The sequence below is a fragment of the Callithrix jacchus genome, chromosome 2, assembly GCF_049354715.1.
Source record: "Callithrix jacchus isolate 240 chromosome 2, calJac240_pri, whole genome shotgun sequence".
In the NCBI taxonomy this organism is placed as follows: domain Eukaryota; kingdom Metazoa; phylum Chordata; class Mammalia; order Primates; family Cebidae; genus Callithrix; species Callithrix jacchus.
In genome coordinates this window covers 133,004,899-133,025,000 of record NC_133503.1, presented here as the reverse complement: position 1 = coordinate 133,025,000, position 20,102 = coordinate 133,004,899, and the positions used below count along the sequence as shown (strand labels likewise).

Genomic DNA, 20,102 nt, shown 5'->3' with positions numbered 1-20,102 from the left:
GGTACTGAAGAAAAATAATCAAAGCTGACTAAATGCTTCATAAATAAACATTCTTAATACTAAGTAGTTAAATCAATGCAATGAAAGCAGATGCTAGCATATACAGTATGAGATCTTTTTGGTTTAAATATCACAGCTAAAAAGGCTTAAACATTTTTCCAAATAACATTACTTGCAGAAAAATACATATGTTATGTCAATCAGGATTTTTTTAAAACAAAACTACATAGGTATAGTAAATTATCCCATTTGAAAAATAACTTTTAAAAATTAAAGTAAGGTTATATAACCACTACCACTGGAGAAACACTTCATGCAGCTTATAGAGAAGTAATCCTTTACCTTCCGATCGTATACATCTTAAAGTATAGAAGATGGAGTGCTTTAGTCTGAAACAGTTAAGATCTCTTCTTAAAAATATTAGTTTTTAATAAAGAAGAAAATGGAGTGGGCATATTGTGTTTACATATGTGCTAATAAAGTAATATCTCATCTGCAAACTTGCTTTCCAAAAAAAAAAAAGCCCTTATTTTCTAGTAGTGCTATTCATTGACATTATTAACCAATGGTAAAAGTTATTTCAAATGACATGATATGAAGAATTTAAGAAATCCAACTTTGTTTGTTCTAATATCAGATAGAAAAACAGTAAGAGTGCATTTACCTAAGCCTCATGATATTATGATCTATAAAAAATATACTAAAGCTGTCTAAAATTTTTTTAAAGTTAGATGTTTAGGGTTAGGTTGATGAGTGTGTCCTAAATGACAGTATTGTGTTTGGCTGCAAATAAGCAGAAAATCCAACTAAGTTTTTTGAAAAAGAGGCATTGATCATTTATAATACAAGAAGTCTTACAGTTACCAGTCACAGGCTCATTAAGTGGCTTAAAAAAGCCCTTAGAAGCCCAGATTTCTCTAGCTTTCCACTCTGCCATCCTTACTATGTTGGCTTTCATCCTCATGGTTGCCACATGTTTGCTGTATCTCCAGGTACCTAGTTTGCATTCCACTGAAGGAAGGGCCATGATGAAAGAGTGCTGAATGACCGTGTCAACCAAATCTGTTTTTATTGAAGTGTGGATAGACAAATAATATAATATGAAAACAGAACATAAAATCCACTTTTATTTTATGCTATTATGTACTGTATTCTTGTAAGTAGCCTCACATTTTTTCCACACGTGGATTGTCCAAGGCAAACCAATAAATCCAATTTATTTATCAATTCGATAAACATTTATTGAATACGAACTTGATCCTACATAGTGTGTGAGTAGCTGGGGATTTAAAGCCAAGTGAGATTGGCCCTTGAAGCTACCAAGTCTAGTGGGAGGGAAAGAAATTACACTTATAATGGAATGGCAGGTACTACATTAGATATGGGGAAAGCATTCTGCAGGAACAAAGATTGAGTTTATATCCAAGAGGAGAAAGAGGGCATTCTAGGCCTGTATTTTGGGAATGATGAGCAGCCTAATACGTCAACAGAAGAGGCTGGGTGCAAACTGTATATTATCATCTATAGTATGACCATTCATCCTAGTCCTCCCAGGATAGGCCCAGTTTATGGATATTGCTGTGGAATCCTGTCCAGTTGGTGGCTCCTTTCACCCTCTGAAGTGTCCTGATATGTGTGATAAACCATATGGTTACTTTACTCATATAGCTGAGACAAAAGTGTTTCAGTGTTTCTTGAAGCAATGGAAAACTACAAGAGATTTTTGGCATAGGAAGGTAACGGTCCCATTTATGTTTTAGAAACTCCAGTGGCAGTGTGTAAGACAGAGCAAGGGAGAAACCTAAGGCAGGCAAATCAGTTAGGAGTCTAATTTAATAGCCTAGGCAGGGTTTGGTTTTTTTTTCAAGCATTTACTGTGTTTTTTACTTTAATAAAACCTAAAAAGGATCTTAAGTGGCTTCATATTTTTTCCACTTCTGTTATTTCAAATTAACTCATAAGAAACTTAAAAGAAGTTGAACAATGTGCCCAAGATCACACAGCTATTAACCGACAGCACTGGTATTTGAACCCAGGTGCATCTGACTTCAAAGTACACATTTATTCCACTATAATATACAGCTTCCCAAGCAGGGGTAGCACTGAACATGGGATATTTTATGGATATTCTAGAATAGAAAGGATATACCTGGTGATGAATGGAGGGAAGAAACTTCACATCTTCTAATGTGAACAATTGGGTGAATGACAATGTGTTGAAGGAGTTTGGGGGCTTAAAGGAAATGATTTGGCACCAGGTGCGGTGGCTCACGCCTGTAATCCCGTGAGACTCCTTTGGGAGGCTGAGGTGGGCGGATCATGAGGTCAAGATATCGAGACCATCCTGGCCAACATGGTGAAACCCTGTCTCTACTAAAAATACAAAAATTAGCTGGGCATGGTGGCATGTGCCTGTAGTCCCAGCTACTTGGGAGGCTGAGGCAGGAGAATTGCTTGAACCTGGGAGGTGGAGGTTGCAGTGAGCTGAGACTGCACCACTGCACTCCAGCCTGGCACCTGGTGACACAGCGAGACTCTGTCTCAAAAAAAAAGAAAGAAAATGATTTGGCTTTAGCCACATTATATTTTGAGTACTGAGTTACCCAGGAAGAGATATTCAGCAGATAATTGGAAATACAAACCAAGAATCTGGAGGGAGACCAGCTGGGCATAGTGATAGGTACTTAAAATCCCAGCTACTTGGGAGGGGGAGATGGGAGGATTGCTTGAGCCCAGGAGTTTGAGACTGCAGTGAACTTTGATCACACTACTGCACTCCAGCCTAGGTGACAGAGTGAGACCCCATGTCTAAGAAAAAAGAAAGAAAGAAAGAAAAGAAAAAGAGAGAGAGAGGAAGGAAGGGAAGGAGGGAGGGAGGGAGGACAGATCAGGAAAGGACAGGGCAGTTCGTAAGAGTTTGGAAGCAGTAAGAATGGTGTAGGGAAGAGCTGAAGCCTTATAAGTAGATACAATCACATAGAAAAAGAGGATACCACGAAAAGGATGAAGTGCAAATCTGGAGAAGACTTGCATTTAAGTAAAAACAGAAAAGAGCAACCTGCAGAAGAGACTGGAGAGAGTGGTCAGGAAAAAAGCTGTGTGCCAAATATTGCAGGGAGGCAGAGTAGAATGAGGGATAAAAAGAAGTGTAACTGCTAACCTTAGCAGGGCAGTTGAGACTGCAGGAAGAATATACAATGCAGTGAGCTGAAGGGTGAAGGGAAGACTGGCGATGGAAGAAGGAACAGAAAGCAGAAGCTTCCTGAGAATGAAGAGGCACAGGAATAACACCTAAAGAAACCTGGCAAGTTTAGAGGAAAGAGCCAGTGAAGAAGAAACAAATAATTGTTAGAACAAGGTCTTAGGAGTGGTAAAAGAGGTTGGGATGAAGAGCAAAAGAACAAGGTGAGTGGGTTAGACCTAGAAAAGAGTAGGATACTTCTTCAGAAACAGGAGAAAAGGAATGGTTAAGAGAGAAAGGATTGCAGGTAGGCGACTCAAAGAATGAGACCAAACCTGATGGAGGAAAGACTCAGTCACTTTAAGAGAAATATGTAAAGACTGATGAAGAACTAGAAGATGTATATATATGCATACATGAACTATACACACACACACACACACACACATACACACACATACAAATTACAAACAAACTTAGTATGAAATCTAAAATTTCAGCTTCAAGTCACTGTATACAAAGTTCTCCAAAGTCAGAGGCACAAGACAATCCACTGAGATATAGGCAAAAACCCTACTAATCATATTTATTTTTTCTCATTTCTTTTTAGGTTCTGTTTTTCTGGGAGACAGGGTCTCAGCTCTGTTACCCAGGCTGGAGTGCAGTGGTGTGGTGACAGCTCACTGCAGCCTTGACCTCCTGGGCCCATGTGATTCTCCTGTCTCGGCCTCCCAAATAGCTGGTACTACAGGCACATGCCACCATGCCCAGCTAATTTTTTTTTTTTTGAGACAGTTTCACTCTGTCACCCAGGCTGGAGTGCAGTGGTGCAATCTTGGATTACCACAACCTCTGTCTCTTGGGTTCAAGCAATTCTCCTGCCTCAGCCTCCCTAGTAGCTGGGATTACAGGCGCCCACCACCTCGTCCGGATAATTTTTGTATTTTAGTAGACATGGGGTTTCACCATGTTGGCCAGGCTGGTCTTGAACTCCTTATCTCAAGCAATCCACCTGCTTTGGGCTCCCAAAGTGCTGGGATTACAGGCATGAGTCACCATGCCTGGCTTTATTTATTTATTTTTAAAGACAGAGTCTCACTATGTTGCCCAGACTGATCTTGAACTCCTGGGCTCAAGTGCTCCTCCTGCCTTGGTCGCCCAAAATTGTGGGATTACAGGCATGAGCCACTGTGCCTGGCCTCTGTTTTTGTCTTTTTCAGTATACATACATGTTAGCACAGTGAGAAATATACACACATACATATATACACACATGTATATAATTACAAATACACTTCTAGAGAGTACATACTCAAAATACTTTTATTAAAAGGTACACAATTTTAAAAGTTAGGGGACCACTGAGTTACATTATCATGTACAACACTTTTGAATTACTTCTTTTTTCTTTTTAATAGAAACTCTTCTTCCCAACAATCCTGAAGGATACCACATACTCCTCAATTAAAAGTGGCTCGACAGCACTGATGCCAAGGGAGAGGGGTGGGGTGTTCAGAGAGAGAAGAGGCAGGAGATCTGCCTTCTATGGCATCAGAAAGTCTAGCTGTTTGAGGGTGGTGGGGAAAGCAATCCTGAAATGTGCCTCCTAGCAACAAGCAAGGCGTTAGAGAGCCCAACTGAAGCATATTTCTCAGCCTCTCTTGTAAATAAGAGTGATCAAGTGAGCCAGTTATGACCAATGAATTGTAAACAGAAATTCAGTGGAGATTTCTGAGAAAATTTTGCTTTTCTAATATAAACCTGGCTCCTTTCTCCATGTCATTTTTTTTCTTTTTTGCCTGGAATGCAGATGGAAGCCTGGAGGTGGAGCAGCCATTTTGGGACCATGAAGTTGACCAGCATTTGCTAACAAAATGAGCACACGAAACAAAAAGGTGGAAGACTTTACTTCCTGAAGACACTGGGAAGCTACTGCACCAGCTCTGAACTGCTAACCCCTGCAGTTCTTGTTATAGCAGAATAAATCCTTATTTGGTCATGCCACTGTAGTTGGGTTTCTGTTACACACAACCAATTACAAAATCCAATATAACTAGTACATAACTCACTTTGTAAGCCAGTTTCATCTTATAGGCAAGATGTGGCTTATGATAGGGCTATGATGAAACATTTCCTCTTTACTTGGGGGAAATTTTACTTTCATTTACATGAGTGTTCTAGGATGTCCTCCAGTTTATATGCATCTCTTTTTCTACCATTTTTCCTTCTTTTTGGTTTATTTCTCTCTCTATGTAGCTTTTCCTTTTTCTTCACAACTCCTTTGGTTAAACAGGGGAGAGATAGATATCTCCATTTCTACAAGTAACTACCTCAACATGGATAGGGAATGTGAAAATGACTGATGATAGATGTAAATTTATCAGAATAAACAGTTACCAGATCACTGAAGAACTATTATTACAGCAGCTTTAAATAGCCTAGCTACATAGGACCAGATGGCATGAAAGTTTAATGTAAGGCAGTCTACTTGGTACACATTTAACTGTAGCATATATACTTGTACCACATGTAATCTCTGTTCACAGATTCCTTTATAGGATCCAAACTGGTAAAGTTTGTAGGTAAGATAAATGGACAAGCAGCCTCTTCTAAGACCCAAGTTTCTCATCTATGAATAAGTGACACTTACCTTGCAGGGTAGTTTTAACTATTTAATGAAATAAAATGAAATAACACATAGGAGGTACTCAAAACCTATACATGTAATAGGGATACATAATTATTTAAGTATTCCCCCATTGATTATCATTTCCAATTTTTCTCCATTAAAAACAGTGCTTAAATAATATATTTGGCTAGATATATTTCCGTACAAGCACAAATACAGCTTAATACTCTAAAAGTGAAATTGCTGAGTTGAGAAGTATATTTTACAGATATTGCCAATTTAAAGTCCCACAAACGGCATACAAGAGTGCATGTTTTTCTCTACCTTCCTTGTCAATACCAGCTATAAAAACGAATCTAAAACTTTGCCAATCTGATGGGTGAAATGTTTTAATTTTTGTTTCCCTGAATACTAGTGATGTTGAACATCTTTTTCAAATGGCAGTTGGTCACTTGCATTTATTTTCTTGTAAATTGCCTATTCTTAGCCTTTTCCTTATCTTTCTACTGGAATCCTTTTCAGTGATTGTAAGAGTTACACGTTCTGGTTATTAAACTTTTTTTCTGCCAAATAAGCCGCAGTGCTGCTTTCTCATCTTGTTTATGGTGTCTACTTTTTCTTTTTTTGTAGAGAAGTTTTAAATTTTTGAGTAGAAGAACCTGTTAATCATTTTCCTTTATATCTTTCTGGGTACTGTGTCTTGCTTAAGACTTTTGTCTTCAGAGTATGAATATATTTATCTATACTATATTTCAATACTTTTATAGTTTTTTATAATTAAATAATAAATCCATGTGGAACTTGCTTTGGTATAATTTGTGGGAGAAAGCTACCTTTATTTTTTCCAAATACTGGTCCTCACACCACTTACTGAATGCTCCATTCTTTCCCCACAGATCTGAAATGCCATCTTTTTGACACACACAATTTCTAAATTTCGAAATTCTGTGGCTTCATTGGTTCTTGTGCCAGTATCAATTATACAGAATAAAAATATTCTTGTGGCTTTATGGTATTTTAAAATTATTATAGAGGAAGACTTTTTTCATTAAAAATGTTAACTTTTCTTAGACATTTTCTTTTCCAGCTGAATTTTAGAAGTTTGTAAAGTTTCTTGAAAAGGCCTACTGGAATTTAGCCTAGAATCACATTGAATTTGAAGATTAATTTGAGGTACAATACTGTCTCCCATTTAAAAACACAGGATATGTTTATTATTATTATAATTTTGTTTATATTTCTTTATATTTAATTATATTTTCCTTTATGCCCTTTAGGAAAGTTTCGGGTTGTTTTCTTCCTACATAAGTATTTGTACCACCTTTCTAAATTCATGAGTTTAAATAACATATTTTCTGTTGATTCCAACTTTCTGGACTGATAATTATGTTGAATGAAAATTATAATTTTGGCCGGGTGTAGTGGTTCATGCTTGTAATCCCAGCACTTTGGGAGGCCAAGGCAGGTGGATCATAAGGTCAGGAATTTGAGACCAGCCTGGCCAATATTGTGAAACCATATCTCTACTAAAAATAAAAAAAGTAGCCAGGTGTGGTGGTGCCTGTAGCCCTAGCTACTCAGGAGGCTGAGGCAGGAGAATTGCTTGAACCAGGAGGCGGAGGTTGCAGTGAGCCGAGACTGTACCACTGCACTCCAGCCTGGGTGACAGAGTGAGATTCCATCTCAAAAATAAAAAATTACAATTTTTTCTCTTCTTTTCCAGGATTTTAGCGTTTATGTGCCTTTCTGTACTGGCTAGAACTTCCATTATAATGTGTAATATAGTGTGGAAAGCAGATATCCTTGTTTTGCTTTTCTGACTTAAAAGAGATTGTTTCTGACGTTTCATGTAGCTATGGGTAACTTGTATGGCCCAGAAGCCATTTGAATTTATAACCACAACTGATCTCCATGTTCATGTGTTACCCTTTGGGCTTTAAAATCGGGGTGATGCTAGACTTACAGAATGACGTGGGATGACTTCCTTTTCTTTCGTTGCAGAAAATTTCTCTCTTTCAAGGTTCTGATACAACTTAATTGCTTTTATTCCTAATTTATATTTTTCTAGAAAACCATTAATTTCATCTAAAGATTCAAATTTGTTGGTGTAGAAGTGTATAGTATTATTTTATAACTTAAAAGATCTCTGTGCTTTATTGTCTTTCTCCTCTCTAATCTTTCTTAGGTGTCTTTTTCCTGTAATCATATTAGCCCATAGTTTTCCTATTTTTTTTTTTTACATTCTATATGTGCTTTTAAAAATGAGTATTTTCTGTACACAGGAAATTAGGAATTCTTTGTAAACATATATACCTTAGATCAAACTTGGTAATTAAATCATTAAACCTGTATGTAATTATATCTATTCATCTTTCCTCTCTGGTTTGTTAATTTTGAATGTGCATGTTAAAACATACCATGATCATGGTTTTGACAATTTCTCCCAGTATTTGTACTAGTTTCTGCTTTATAAATGACAAAACTACATAGTTTAAAGGTTGTAACAATTATAGTTTCTTGGAGGATTACAATGAACACAAAATATTTTATTACTTTTTACCTAAAATACTTAATTTTTCTAGTTGTAGTACATCTATCTGATAAATGCATACACACACACACACACATACACACACACTTCATCTTTCTATCCTCAACTTTTCTGTGCCATTCTCTCTTAGGTAGAGTTCTCATAAATAGCATAGGTTAAATTTTTGTTTTTACTTGCTTAGTAAAACTAGGATTAATTCTCTGACATGAATTGTCAAAACTAGTATGGGTGATGTGCATGGCCACGCCAGCCATCTTGTTTTGTTTTCTGTTTGCTGTACTTTTTCCTTTTCCTCTTGGTTAAACTGATAGTTTTAAAAATTCATTAAATTTTTTTTTTTTTTTTTAATAGGACACAAGGTCTCACTATGCTGACCAGGCTGGTCTTGAACTCCTGGCCTCAAGGGATCCTCCCACCTTGGCCTTCCAAAGAGCTGGGATGACAGGTGTAAGCCACCACAGGCAGCCCTGATCAGGTTTTAATTACTCCCTTTTTTCCTACCTTTAGTTGTTTAGAAGTTATAATACATCCCATTTCTATTATTTTAGTGGTTATCTTTAATATTTTAAATGATATTTAAACTTATTTTTGCCATCAATCAATTATCTTGTATACCATCACTCCTCCTTCCACTTGTCTATGTGAGGATTTTGGTTCCAGTTTATTGTAAATATTTATTTTTCACATTATGTCAACAATTATTTTTATACATTGATACATTTTATAGGTAGAATTCTTTGCTCAGTACCTTAAAAAAATTTATGTTTTTCTCTGTCTCAGGTTTTTGGTTTTTTTTGAGACAAGGTCTCACTGCGTTGCCCAGGCTGGAAAGCAGTGGCTATTCACAGGTGCAATCATAGTGCACTGTAGTCTCTAATTCCTGGGCTCAAACTATCCTCCTGACTCAGCCTTCTAAGTAGCTGGGGGTACAGGAATGCCTCACCATGCCTGGTTCTGTCTCAGATTGAAGAAAATATTCTACTATAGTATGTCTTTGAGTAATCCTTTCAGAAAGGATGCATAGGTGGTACACTGATTGATAGAATCCTTCCTTCACTGAAAAATAACCATTTGGTATCCTCAAAATTTTAAAGGTCATTTCCTTTACCTTCTGACTTCCAGAACTGATAAGAGTACTGATGTAAAATTTGATTCCATTCTCATTATTGTCCTTTTTTAGGTAAGCTGCTTTTTTTTCTCTGCTTTGGAAGATAATAGGGTATTTTTCTTGTGAAAAATGTCACCAGGATGTGGTCTTTTTGATACTTTTTCACATTCACCCTGTCTGTCCCTCTTAATCTGAAGGCTTGTGTGTTTCTTTTGTTTGGCCATATGTTCATTCACTCATTCATTGGGGGCAGGGTCTCACTCTGTCGCCTAGGCTGGAGTGTAGTGGTGTGATCATAGCTCATTGGAGCCTTGAACTCCTGGGCTCAAGGGATCCTCCCACTTCAGTCTTCCAAGTGGCTAGGATGACAGGTATGTGCCACCATACTTGGCTAATCCTTTTTGATTTCTGGTAGAGATGAGGTCTTGCTATGTTACCCAGGCTGGTCTTGAACTCCTGGGCTCAAACAATTATTCTGCTTTGGTCTCCCAACATGCTAGGATTATAGATGTAAGCCACCATGTCCAGCAGGAAAATGTTCTCCATAATTTATTTTCTAAACTATTTCTTCCCTTCATTGTCTTTTCTTTCCTGCCAAAGCTCCTTGAGATGAACTGATCCTTTTAACCTTCCCTATTTTCTGTCTTGCCTTTTTGCTTTGTATTCCAGTTGATTTTCTTGACCCTTTCTTTCTTCCAGAATGCTAAATCAGTATTCAGCTGTGTCCATTCCATTATTCATCTACTGAATTAGCAACTATCATTACTATGGGTCTCTTCTCCCCTTCGTGGGCTGACTGAAGTTTTATTTGTAAGTGGTCAAGATACTGACTGGTTATGTGGACATAAAGTTGGAGGCAGGCGGGCAAGAAATGGCCTTTCCTCCCCACCAACAAATGTAACACTGGCTTTACCCTAGTGGTGAGGATCTGAGAATATTTTGGATAAATAGTCTCTCGGATAAAACTGTATTTCATGTCATCTCTGACCATCCTTGCTTCCTTCACACAAACTCAAACCCTGCTCTGCTCTTGTAGGTCCCCACATCCACACGAAAACATCTTTCCCAGGCAAGTAGCTCATTCTCTTTACAGTTTTATTATTAAGTCTCACATTAGGGCCAGGCGTGGTGGCTCACGCCTATAATCCCAGCACTTTGGGAGGCCGAGGCGGGCGGATCACGAGGTCAAGAGATCGAGACCATCCTGGTCAACAAGGTGAAACCCTGTCTCTACTAAAAATACAAAAATTAGCTGGGCATGGTGGCACGTGCCTGTAGTCCCAGCTACTTGGGAGGCTGAGGCAGAAGAATTGCCTGAACCCAGGAGGTGGAGGTTGCAGTGAGCTGAGATCATGCCATTGCACTCCAGCCTGGGTAACAAGAGCGAAACTCTGTCTCAAAAAAAAAAAAGTCTCACATTAAGTGTGCCTGTTGTCAGGGGTAACACTGGGGAACTGGGGGGTTGGAAGGAGTTAATTCCCTAATGACTGTCTTAAGACCCCTAACTTTTCACTTACTCACTTTGTGCTGGATGATCTGCCAGATTGGTTCTTACCATCATGGTATTTTCTCCCATGAGTGTTTTATCCTGTGATTTTTATTTTCTCTGTTATTGTTTATCTGTTCCTATTTGCTTTCTGTCAATAATGCCTCACAATTTCTGGTCAACTAATGGCATTCTTTCTTATATTTTTAGTGCTCATTAACTACTAAAGAATGTATAACAGATCTTTGGACAAAAACATGTGCTCAGTCCTCTAACTAGCACTAAGTTGTGTGACTTACCATACTGCTTAATACATGCATACCTACGGATTACAAGGATGAGGATCTGTTTATGCACTGCACTAACTCTTAGGTAGAATATATTTACGTATATTGCACACATATTCAATCTCAATAAATTTAAACAAGAACTTAATTTGATGACCATTTAAAATTCAAAGCAAAAAAAGAGGCACAAATGCTTATCAAATATGCATATAACTACATAGCTTAATATAATAATTCTGTCTGTATCTGTTTATCCATAGGTACAATTACAATGATACAGAATTAATCCAGAGGCTAAAGCAGGATCATTTTACTCTAATTCTTTTTATTCTAACAAATAAAAGAGTACCTGTCAGGCTTTAAGTCCATGTTCTCAGCATTTCTGAAGGCTTCTGACCAAATATGCTGTTATTACCCATAATTTTATGTATCGATTTGTATAATGTATTTCAAGGAAAAAATTCAATATCAGCCATTCTTGTTTCTTTTTTTCTTTTTATTGAACTACCAAGAATAATACAGCACATCACTAAGCAAAAACTGCTGTTTACTATGCAAAAGGCACAGTCAGTGATTGGCATCTAAGACCGATTGATCTACCCATTACCACTATCTCCCTACCCCCACAAGCACTACTATGAAGCTATTGATTTAAACACTGTCGATCGGTTTCCATTTTCTGATTTTGGGCAGGCCAATTAAGAAAGTGAGTAATTGTGATTACACTGCTTCAGGATCAATTACATTTGATGTAAGACAAAGTGCTCTTTTTGGAACACACACACAAAATTTTTGATCTAGCATGCTGTTGTGCTTAATAAAATCTAAAATAAATAACTTACATCTTTACAAGAGCAAAAAATACAAATGTGAATGCTTTTAATAGCCAAGGGCATTTTCTATGTGAAATATATGAATTATTTTCCTAATATTAGTTTAAAAGAAATTTAGAAAAATATTATTCACATACATGCCTTGGCAAAAGATAAAAATCAAATACTACCTGCATATATATCCATTCCTAAAGAGACTTAGTTAATTGTGAAAGACAAAATGCAAATCCTGTTCAATAGACTATAAAGGAAGTCTTTGTAATAAAAACTGGGGAAAAAAAAACCAATTACACAGGAATCAAAAGGTTCTTTATATAAATTGATATGAAAAAGGAATCTTTTTTAGTTCTTAATTTTGGTCTAACTTGGTATATGAGCTTTGTCATTGGGTTCACATTGTCCAAACCATTAAAATAAATATACCTTGGTGTTAGAGGCAAATCTATTTAGAGTGATGTTAGCCTGTTGTTCAGTAATATTGATCTGTGTTGTTTGTCTAATAGAAAAATAATAAACAATTACTAGGCAATGTTGGGAAAAGTAATCAGTTTTTATATATCACTAATATAGTAGACCTCCCAAAACATAAAGGTGATGGTCTGCATAAAATCAATGTTTATGCTACATTGCTTATATTTATCATTGCAGGTTCTCGGCAATAAAAGGTATAACATTAGGCCAGAAGTACTGGTAAACTGAAAAGGTATATGAAAATGAAAAGTTCACTATGTTTAATCTGTAAATTTATTTTAAAATGTCTATTTCTAAAACTCGAAGACTTTTAAATTACAACAAACTCTGTTGTAAGCTGGCTAAAATGTAGATAAAATGTCTAAACTCTTTTTAGAATAAAAACAAAGAAATTTCAACTCAAAATAGCCAATTGTGCCTGATATCAGAAAAAGAAAAGAGTTCAAAGATAATTCTCAATGACTCATGAATACAGTTTTGTACTAATTTGCTAATAGTCTCTGAATTTCATGACAAATGTGTAAAGCATTATAGAAAAACATTAACAACAAAATCCAATTCTAAAAAAGCTCTTTTGAATAACATTCAGCTATGAAACCTTTGCCAACTGCATAAATGTTCTCTTTCGACTTTTATCAAAGCAGTTTGTAAACTGAAGTAAAAAGAGAAAAAAATGTGTGGGATTTAGGTATTGATGGAATCAACAATATTCCACTTAAGAATCTCAAGATAACATATATGTATATCTCAAAAGATATCTTCTCTGGACTATTTAATAATATTATTAATGTCTTTAATTTCTCCTGGATTTTCCTCATGAATTTTCTCATAAATTTTCTAAAACTGGACTGATAAGTTAAAAATTACTAGTAAAATTACTTCTTTCTTTAACCAACAAACCATGAATTTCAATCACATATGGCAGATTGTAATGGCTAGGTGTTAACCAATACTAAAAATATACATATTGCACACAATTTGTACAACTATTTCATGGCAGTCTAAACATTATCATAGCAAAAACACTTGTTTAAATGTTTTGTCTTTCACACACACACACAAGCTGTTGAAAGCTTAGTTTTTGATCTTCTATCCTTTACAGGTAATATAAAAATAGAAGAACAATTGAACTTACCACAACTGGAAACTGGCAGTCTGAGTAGAATCACAAAAGTCAATACCCATTGAAACTGTAATGGATCCCTCAGGCTCAAGAGAGTCTAGGAAATAAGATAATTTAGACATGAAAACACACAGGATGCGAAAAAGAGGCAAACTAAACATCGAAAATTTAGGCAATCTTTGTACCTTGGCTGAAACAGTGAAATGTAATGATGGCTTAAAAATTTCAAACTACGAATATTAAAGCAAATTATAAAGTAATCTAACTATTCTGCTTCAAGATTTTCTTTTATTTAATTCTGCACATATACCAATGACCACATTATACCCATTTGTTTCAGAAATACATATCTTCCTGAGAAATTTCATGTTTTACAATATTATCTCTAGAGGTACTGAAAATGAGAAGGAAATAAATGTGTTCCTGTTTTGCATACCTATAATGGACTTTGGGAGTTCATAAGACGTTATTTACTTACAACTACAGCATATTTATTCTAGATATAAAAAGCAAATTTTAAACAATGTTCCAAATTTTCAATGAAAAAAAAATTCTAAATTTAAAAATGTAAATTAAAATTGGAAGAAGAAATTAAGATGTACTTAGAAATTAATTAAGAGATATCACACTGAAATCAAAATGGTAAGTCTAATTGCATTAAATAATCACTCAAAGAAAATTAATGGCAGATTAGATTATCTTGATAAAACAAAAAATAAAATGATATTTTATAAATTTGGAATTTCTGAAGCTTTATCCATCAACTAACCAAGTATAGGAATAACTATACTAACATACAATACAGTATTTTATTTTCAGTTAACAATGACAAAACTTAAGGCAAACAAGAACAAATTTTGTTCTGCTTATGATTCGAAAGTTTAGCTATGTTAGAAAAACCGAGGTCATCTTAAATATATATGTGTATATTTGTTCATACATAGAAACTGTCCATTTTTGATTTCTACTTGGCTCAAAGTATGCTGTATAATTGCAGCTATACCATAGAATCACTTTATGTTTAAAAAAATCACTTTTTTTTTTTGAGACGCAGTTTCACTGCTGTTACCCAGACTGGAGTGCAATGGCACGATCTCGGCTCACCACAACCTCCACCTTCTGGGTTCAAGCAATTCTCCTGCCTCAGCCTCCCAAGTAGCTGGGACTATAGGTGCGCACCACCATGCCCAGCTAATTTTTGTATTTTTAGTAGAGATGGGGTTTCACCTCGTTGACCAGGATGGTCTTGATCTCTTGACCTTGTGATCCACTTGCCTTGGCCTCCCAAAGTGCTGGGATTATAGGCATGAGCCACCATGCCCGGCCTATGTTTAGCTTTATGTATTCTTTATACATTGTATCAGATGTAGTTATATTTTAGCAAGCACACTTCTAATTCAGTAGACTGTGACTATCCTAGGACTTGCTGGTAAGTATGATTTGCCATTTAATGCTAACCCTGACAGGGATGATGGTACAGTGGGATAAAATAATAAGTCAATAAGCTTCATATATTATGTATTATGTTTATATTTCATAGGCTTAAAGAGGAGTAGGCATTATAAGACAGCATTTGTTCAATGCTGATTTTAAAATGCTACTTGATAGGCCAAGGAAGCACGTTAAAAAAAAAAGTAATAATTAAAATGCAATTTTCTCAGTGGTATGTATGTTGGTTTGCTGATTCTAGTTTGAATTTGTTTATAAACTTAACATTTACTAGGATACCACTCAAATACCAGAAGACTTGTTCCCTAAATCTGCAGCAAATAGGCTTTATTGTAGGATAAATAACTACAAAGACATATATATTTTTTTCATTTCTCATAAAGCTATATGCTGTCAACAGTTTAGAGCTTTGTCAGTCACACACTACTTAAGGCTATTCTTTAGTGAATTCTTAATGCCTTCTTCTGTGCCATAACTCTATTGGGATTTGGTCTTGTTTTTAACTGACACATTAGTAGCAAATTCTGTCATCTCCAAAACATGATGGCATTCATGATTTAGAGCTCCCTTCATGATGTATCTTTGTATTTCATTTGACAAAGTGATGACTCTCAAGAAGCCTTGTTGATAGCACTCTGAAACTATTTGATACTGTCTTCGGTCTTAAGATAATTAACTGTGAGCTTAGTGCCATGCTAATTCTGGGGGACAGTACATGATCAATGGCATGTTTTATTATATGGATGCTTCAAGAGCAAAATGATCAGCATAAAATTATTCATATAGGAAGGCAGCAAACCACATTGCCATGTATGTACCTATGCAACAATCCTCCATGTTCTTCACATGTACCCCAAAACCTAAAATGCAATAAAATATATTTAAAAAAAAGAAAAAAATTATTCATATAATGGATTTTTATAATATTTGGAGCCGACTAAACTGGGAAAGCTTACCCAATTAGGTGTCTATATTTGGACACCATTTCTAGATTGCTCCTATATATTTGTGATGGCTATGTGGAAATGGCTGAAAAACACTGGGTCTGTTACACCACACCATTAATACCAACACATGAAATCACCTGGCATGCCATTTGCTTTGATGTAACAGTCATACGGTAACTGGTAATATCTTAGCTGAACTCAAATTTGTCAATCACTAACATAAAGCCACTGAATATAGTACAGAGAGCTTAAGGATATTCTGTGTGCCTTAAAAAAAAACCCTCTTATATACTTGGTCTCTTTGGAGAAACTGGAATATTATTCTTAATGTTCTTGCAAGGAATTCAGTTTCATGCCAAACACAGGGTTAAATCCAGAAAAAAAATGAATGCACTTTACAGACAAAACCAGATTGGTGGCAAATAAAAAAACTGTGGACTCCTTAATATGTATACATGCTTAATAAATAAAACAAGTATCTTACCTCTCTTTTTTTTTACAAAAACATTAAAATATAGTATTTGTTTTCTGTTGCATTCTTAAGATATTTCTGAAGGACTAATTTAGACATATTATATTCTGTAACCCTACAATCTATTGATAATAGTATCATCTAGGTGGTGACACACTGCAGAGGAAAGAACTCTGTATCTTGAAGGCATTCAATAAATGCCAACAAAATGAATGAAACATATAGTCATAAAAATTTGTCTAAGAATGAAAAAGAAAAGCCTACAACTAGTACTAAGGCAATGGTATACATTCATATTTTATTTCTGTGTTAAGGTCATACTATGAAATTTATTATATTTATTTCTTCTATTCTACATAGGCCAACAAAAGGTCAACTCATCAACTCATTATGCCAGCTCAAAGAAAAATTAATACTGTTCTACTGTTTTAACCTTTGAATAACATTTTCAATCTTCAGACAATTCATCTATCAGCTGCTTAACACTTTTTAAACTAATTTTTTTTTAACTAGGTAAAAAAGGTTGAATTACAAGCAATAAAAAGAACACAACAATTTCTTGGCAATATATTAACTTCATACACTATATAATAAAAATTAGGATACTTTGTATTCTTTAAATAGTATCTTAATTACCAAAATATTTTTAAAAGTTAACTGGATTTTGAAATCAGCTTACTTTAACTCTACTTTCTTTACTTTGGTTGCTTATAAAACTTTACCAGACTTTATCAAAAATTGTTTTATTCCTTTGTGTAAAAATACAACACACACAAAAAATGGCTTTCTTTATCAAAAGATTCATGAAAACCAGAGAAGAAAATTCAGCAATGCCAAAAAGCTCAGATGAAGAAAAATGGAAGTTATGTGAAACAATGAGTAAAGAAGGTGCAATTACCTACTTTTGCTTTATCCTAGTCAAAAGGCATTGTTTATCTTAAGTATTATAAAAAGGAGCTGTCTGGAGCATTCTGGTTATAACATTTGGAGGATACAGTGACATAAACCTTTTACTACTTTTAATTGAGGTTTTGCCTAAAGCTCCTCTCAACTAAACCTTAGGGTTATCTCCACTTACAAAAACCAAAAAGAATAGACATTCTAAATATTAACTATTTCAAATTCAAAGTAAGACACACAATTGTTGTATTTAATTTTTAAAGGATATATTTTTAGCAAAATACTTAAAAAATGCAAAAGGAATGAAAAATGGCCACTGACACTGTGTGGGGAAGACAACAGGATGCAGTGGCCACAGAGGCACCCAGGAAAGCAAGAGCCAAAGCTGACGGCAGCCGCTGCTCAGCACCTGCTCACTGGTTGCTACATGTGGATAAAGGGCTGGTACTGCCATACTTTATACTCTGCTCCAAGAAAAGTGAGATTTCTCAGTTTTTAAAATATAAAAGCATCTTGATTTTTAAATGGTGGCAACAGATTGAAAACATTTAAAAATAGGATGTGGCTAAATAACAGTGATATCCTCTGGGCTACTGTTTATTCTGTATATGCAGAAGAAGATAAGCTGACTAGTCTACATCAGGGGTGTCCAATCTTTTGGCTTCCCCGGGCCACATTGGAAGAAGAATTGTCTTGGTCCACATGTAAAATACACTAACCCTAACAATAGCTGATGAGCTAAAGAAAAATATAATTGCAAAAAAAAATCTCATCATGTTTTAAGAAACTTTATGAATTTGTGTTGGGCTGCATTCAAAGCTGTCCTGAGCCGCAGGTTGGACAAGCTTGGTCAACATTCTCTCAATCTTCACTCCCTTCACTTTTCAATTTATGGGACTGTGAAGGGAAACAGGAAAGGATCCTGAGGTATGAGAAGTATTATATTCAGAAATGCAGACCGATTTTCTTGCTTTTAATACACAATAAACCACTTAAAATTATGCAGGGAATGAAGCTGACCAGGAGGAGAGATGGGGGAGGGTGATGCAGGTAGGTAAAACATGATGGCAATCTTGAGCCTGCAGACCTAGCCTTCCATCATCGTTGGTATTACCATTACTGGGACCTGATTCGCTAAGAGCAAAGAAATGTATTTATCTTGTACGATAAATTCAGTTTAAAAAGGAAAAGCAAATATAAACAGAATATGCTAATTGTCAATACAACGATATTCTACTTTACTATTTTACTAAAAAGTACTCGATTTTACTTTTAAAATGAACATATCTAGTGATCAAATATAATTAAGGTCTTAAATGAGAATTAATATTTACCTATTGGATTAAAAACGTGCATTTTCATGCCTATAGGAAGTTTTTTTTCCCCTACGTGGATATTTTCTATCTTTTGATCAGTAGTGTTATTCAGTGTTATCTGTATAGAGACCATCTTATCACCAAAAATGCAAGGTTGTCTTGGAAAGAAATAATCGGCAGCTAGTCCTTTTCCACTCATTCGATGAAGCAACACATGAGTTTTCGTTGGTACAAATACAGGCGTACTGACCTATTACACATGGGAAAAAAAAAAGATGAGTTAGTGAATATAGTTTTTCTTTTAGAAAATACACAAACATTTATGACATTTAATTCTTGGTTTCCCTAAAGTATTATATGAACTAAAATAACAAACATTAGCAGGATATCACATACATAGATATTAGTCAGAAATGATACAAAGAAGTAAATACCCTCAAAACTCTATTAAAATTTTCTGTAACCTGCAAGCATATATTAAATTTTTTTAACAATATAAGCCTAATAAGAAGAGCATAATCTCAGTAATACAAACATACTCATTTTTGGGGAGGATTTATAAACTTAGTTTTTCCCCTAGATCCTCTATATTTGGCCATCTTGCTAACATTTTTACTGGTTTTAACAGTTTGTCAATTGATTTTCTTGAGTGTTTTTAGCCAGCTACCAAAATGAAGATCTTGGCGCTTCATTTCAATCCGGACTCCTTGAATTGATTTTTTGTTTTTATTTTTCTTGGCTGTAAACTGAAGACCATGACCCCCAGGATAAGGTGGTTTCTTCCTTTGCTTTGATGATTGAAAAGATCTCTACTTTGAGATCAAGTTAACTATTCACTTATATTTTCTTCCAGACCTTTGATGGTTTCAAATTTTAATTCATGAGGAATTGATTTTGGTATACTGACTCCATATTTATTTTTCTCCAGATATGGAACCAATTATCCCTGTATGAACTAATGAATAGTCTTTCTTCAATTATTGTAAATGCAAAAATTCTAATTATTTATGTAGTAGAAGACATTTCTGAGCCTTGATTGTCCTGTTAAACCAGTACCACATTGTTTTATTTTTTATAGACCTACAATATAATCCAATTATTTGGTAAAACAAATCTTTCCTTGTTTGCCCCTCCCAATATTTTCTTGGCTAATCATCTGTTCACCCTTCTATTGAACATTAGACTCTTAATTCTTCCCTCAATGTCACTTTGATTGAAATCATAGGCAGCATATTAAATAATAAAACACTGTCCATTCTAAAACCATGTGATAGCTTTCTTTCCATTCAAAGTATCAGTATTGCATATTAGGCTTGACCTGACACAGCAAGCATTAAAAAAAATTCAAT

At 35.2% G+C, this 20,102-nt stretch overlaps 1 protein-coding gene across 4 annotated transcripts in view; it reads right to left on the bottom strand.

The window, feature by feature from the left end:
• AP3B1 (adaptor related protein complex 3 subunit beta 1) overlaps positions 1-20,102 on the bottom strand; it is a 285,752-nt gene that overhangs the window by 18,795 nt on the left and 246,855 nt on the right. For all 4 annotated transcript variants that reach the window (XR_013532268.1, XR_617963.5, XM_035291344.3 and 1 more), the window contains exons 23-25: positions 18,772-19,003; positions 13,682-13,766; positions 1-4 (exon numbers count right to left, since the gene is read on the bottom strand). The exon at positions 1-4 is cut by the window's left edge and continues 94 nt beyond it. Coding sequence is in view for 2 of the 4 variants with exons in the window: in XM_035291344.3 (XP_035147235.3) it covers positions 1-4; positions 13,682-13,766; positions 18,772-19,003 (321 nt within the window). In the remaining 2 variants the exon portion in view is untranslated. The remainder of the gene's footprint in view (positions 5-13,681; positions 13,767-18,771; positions 19,004-20,102) is intronic.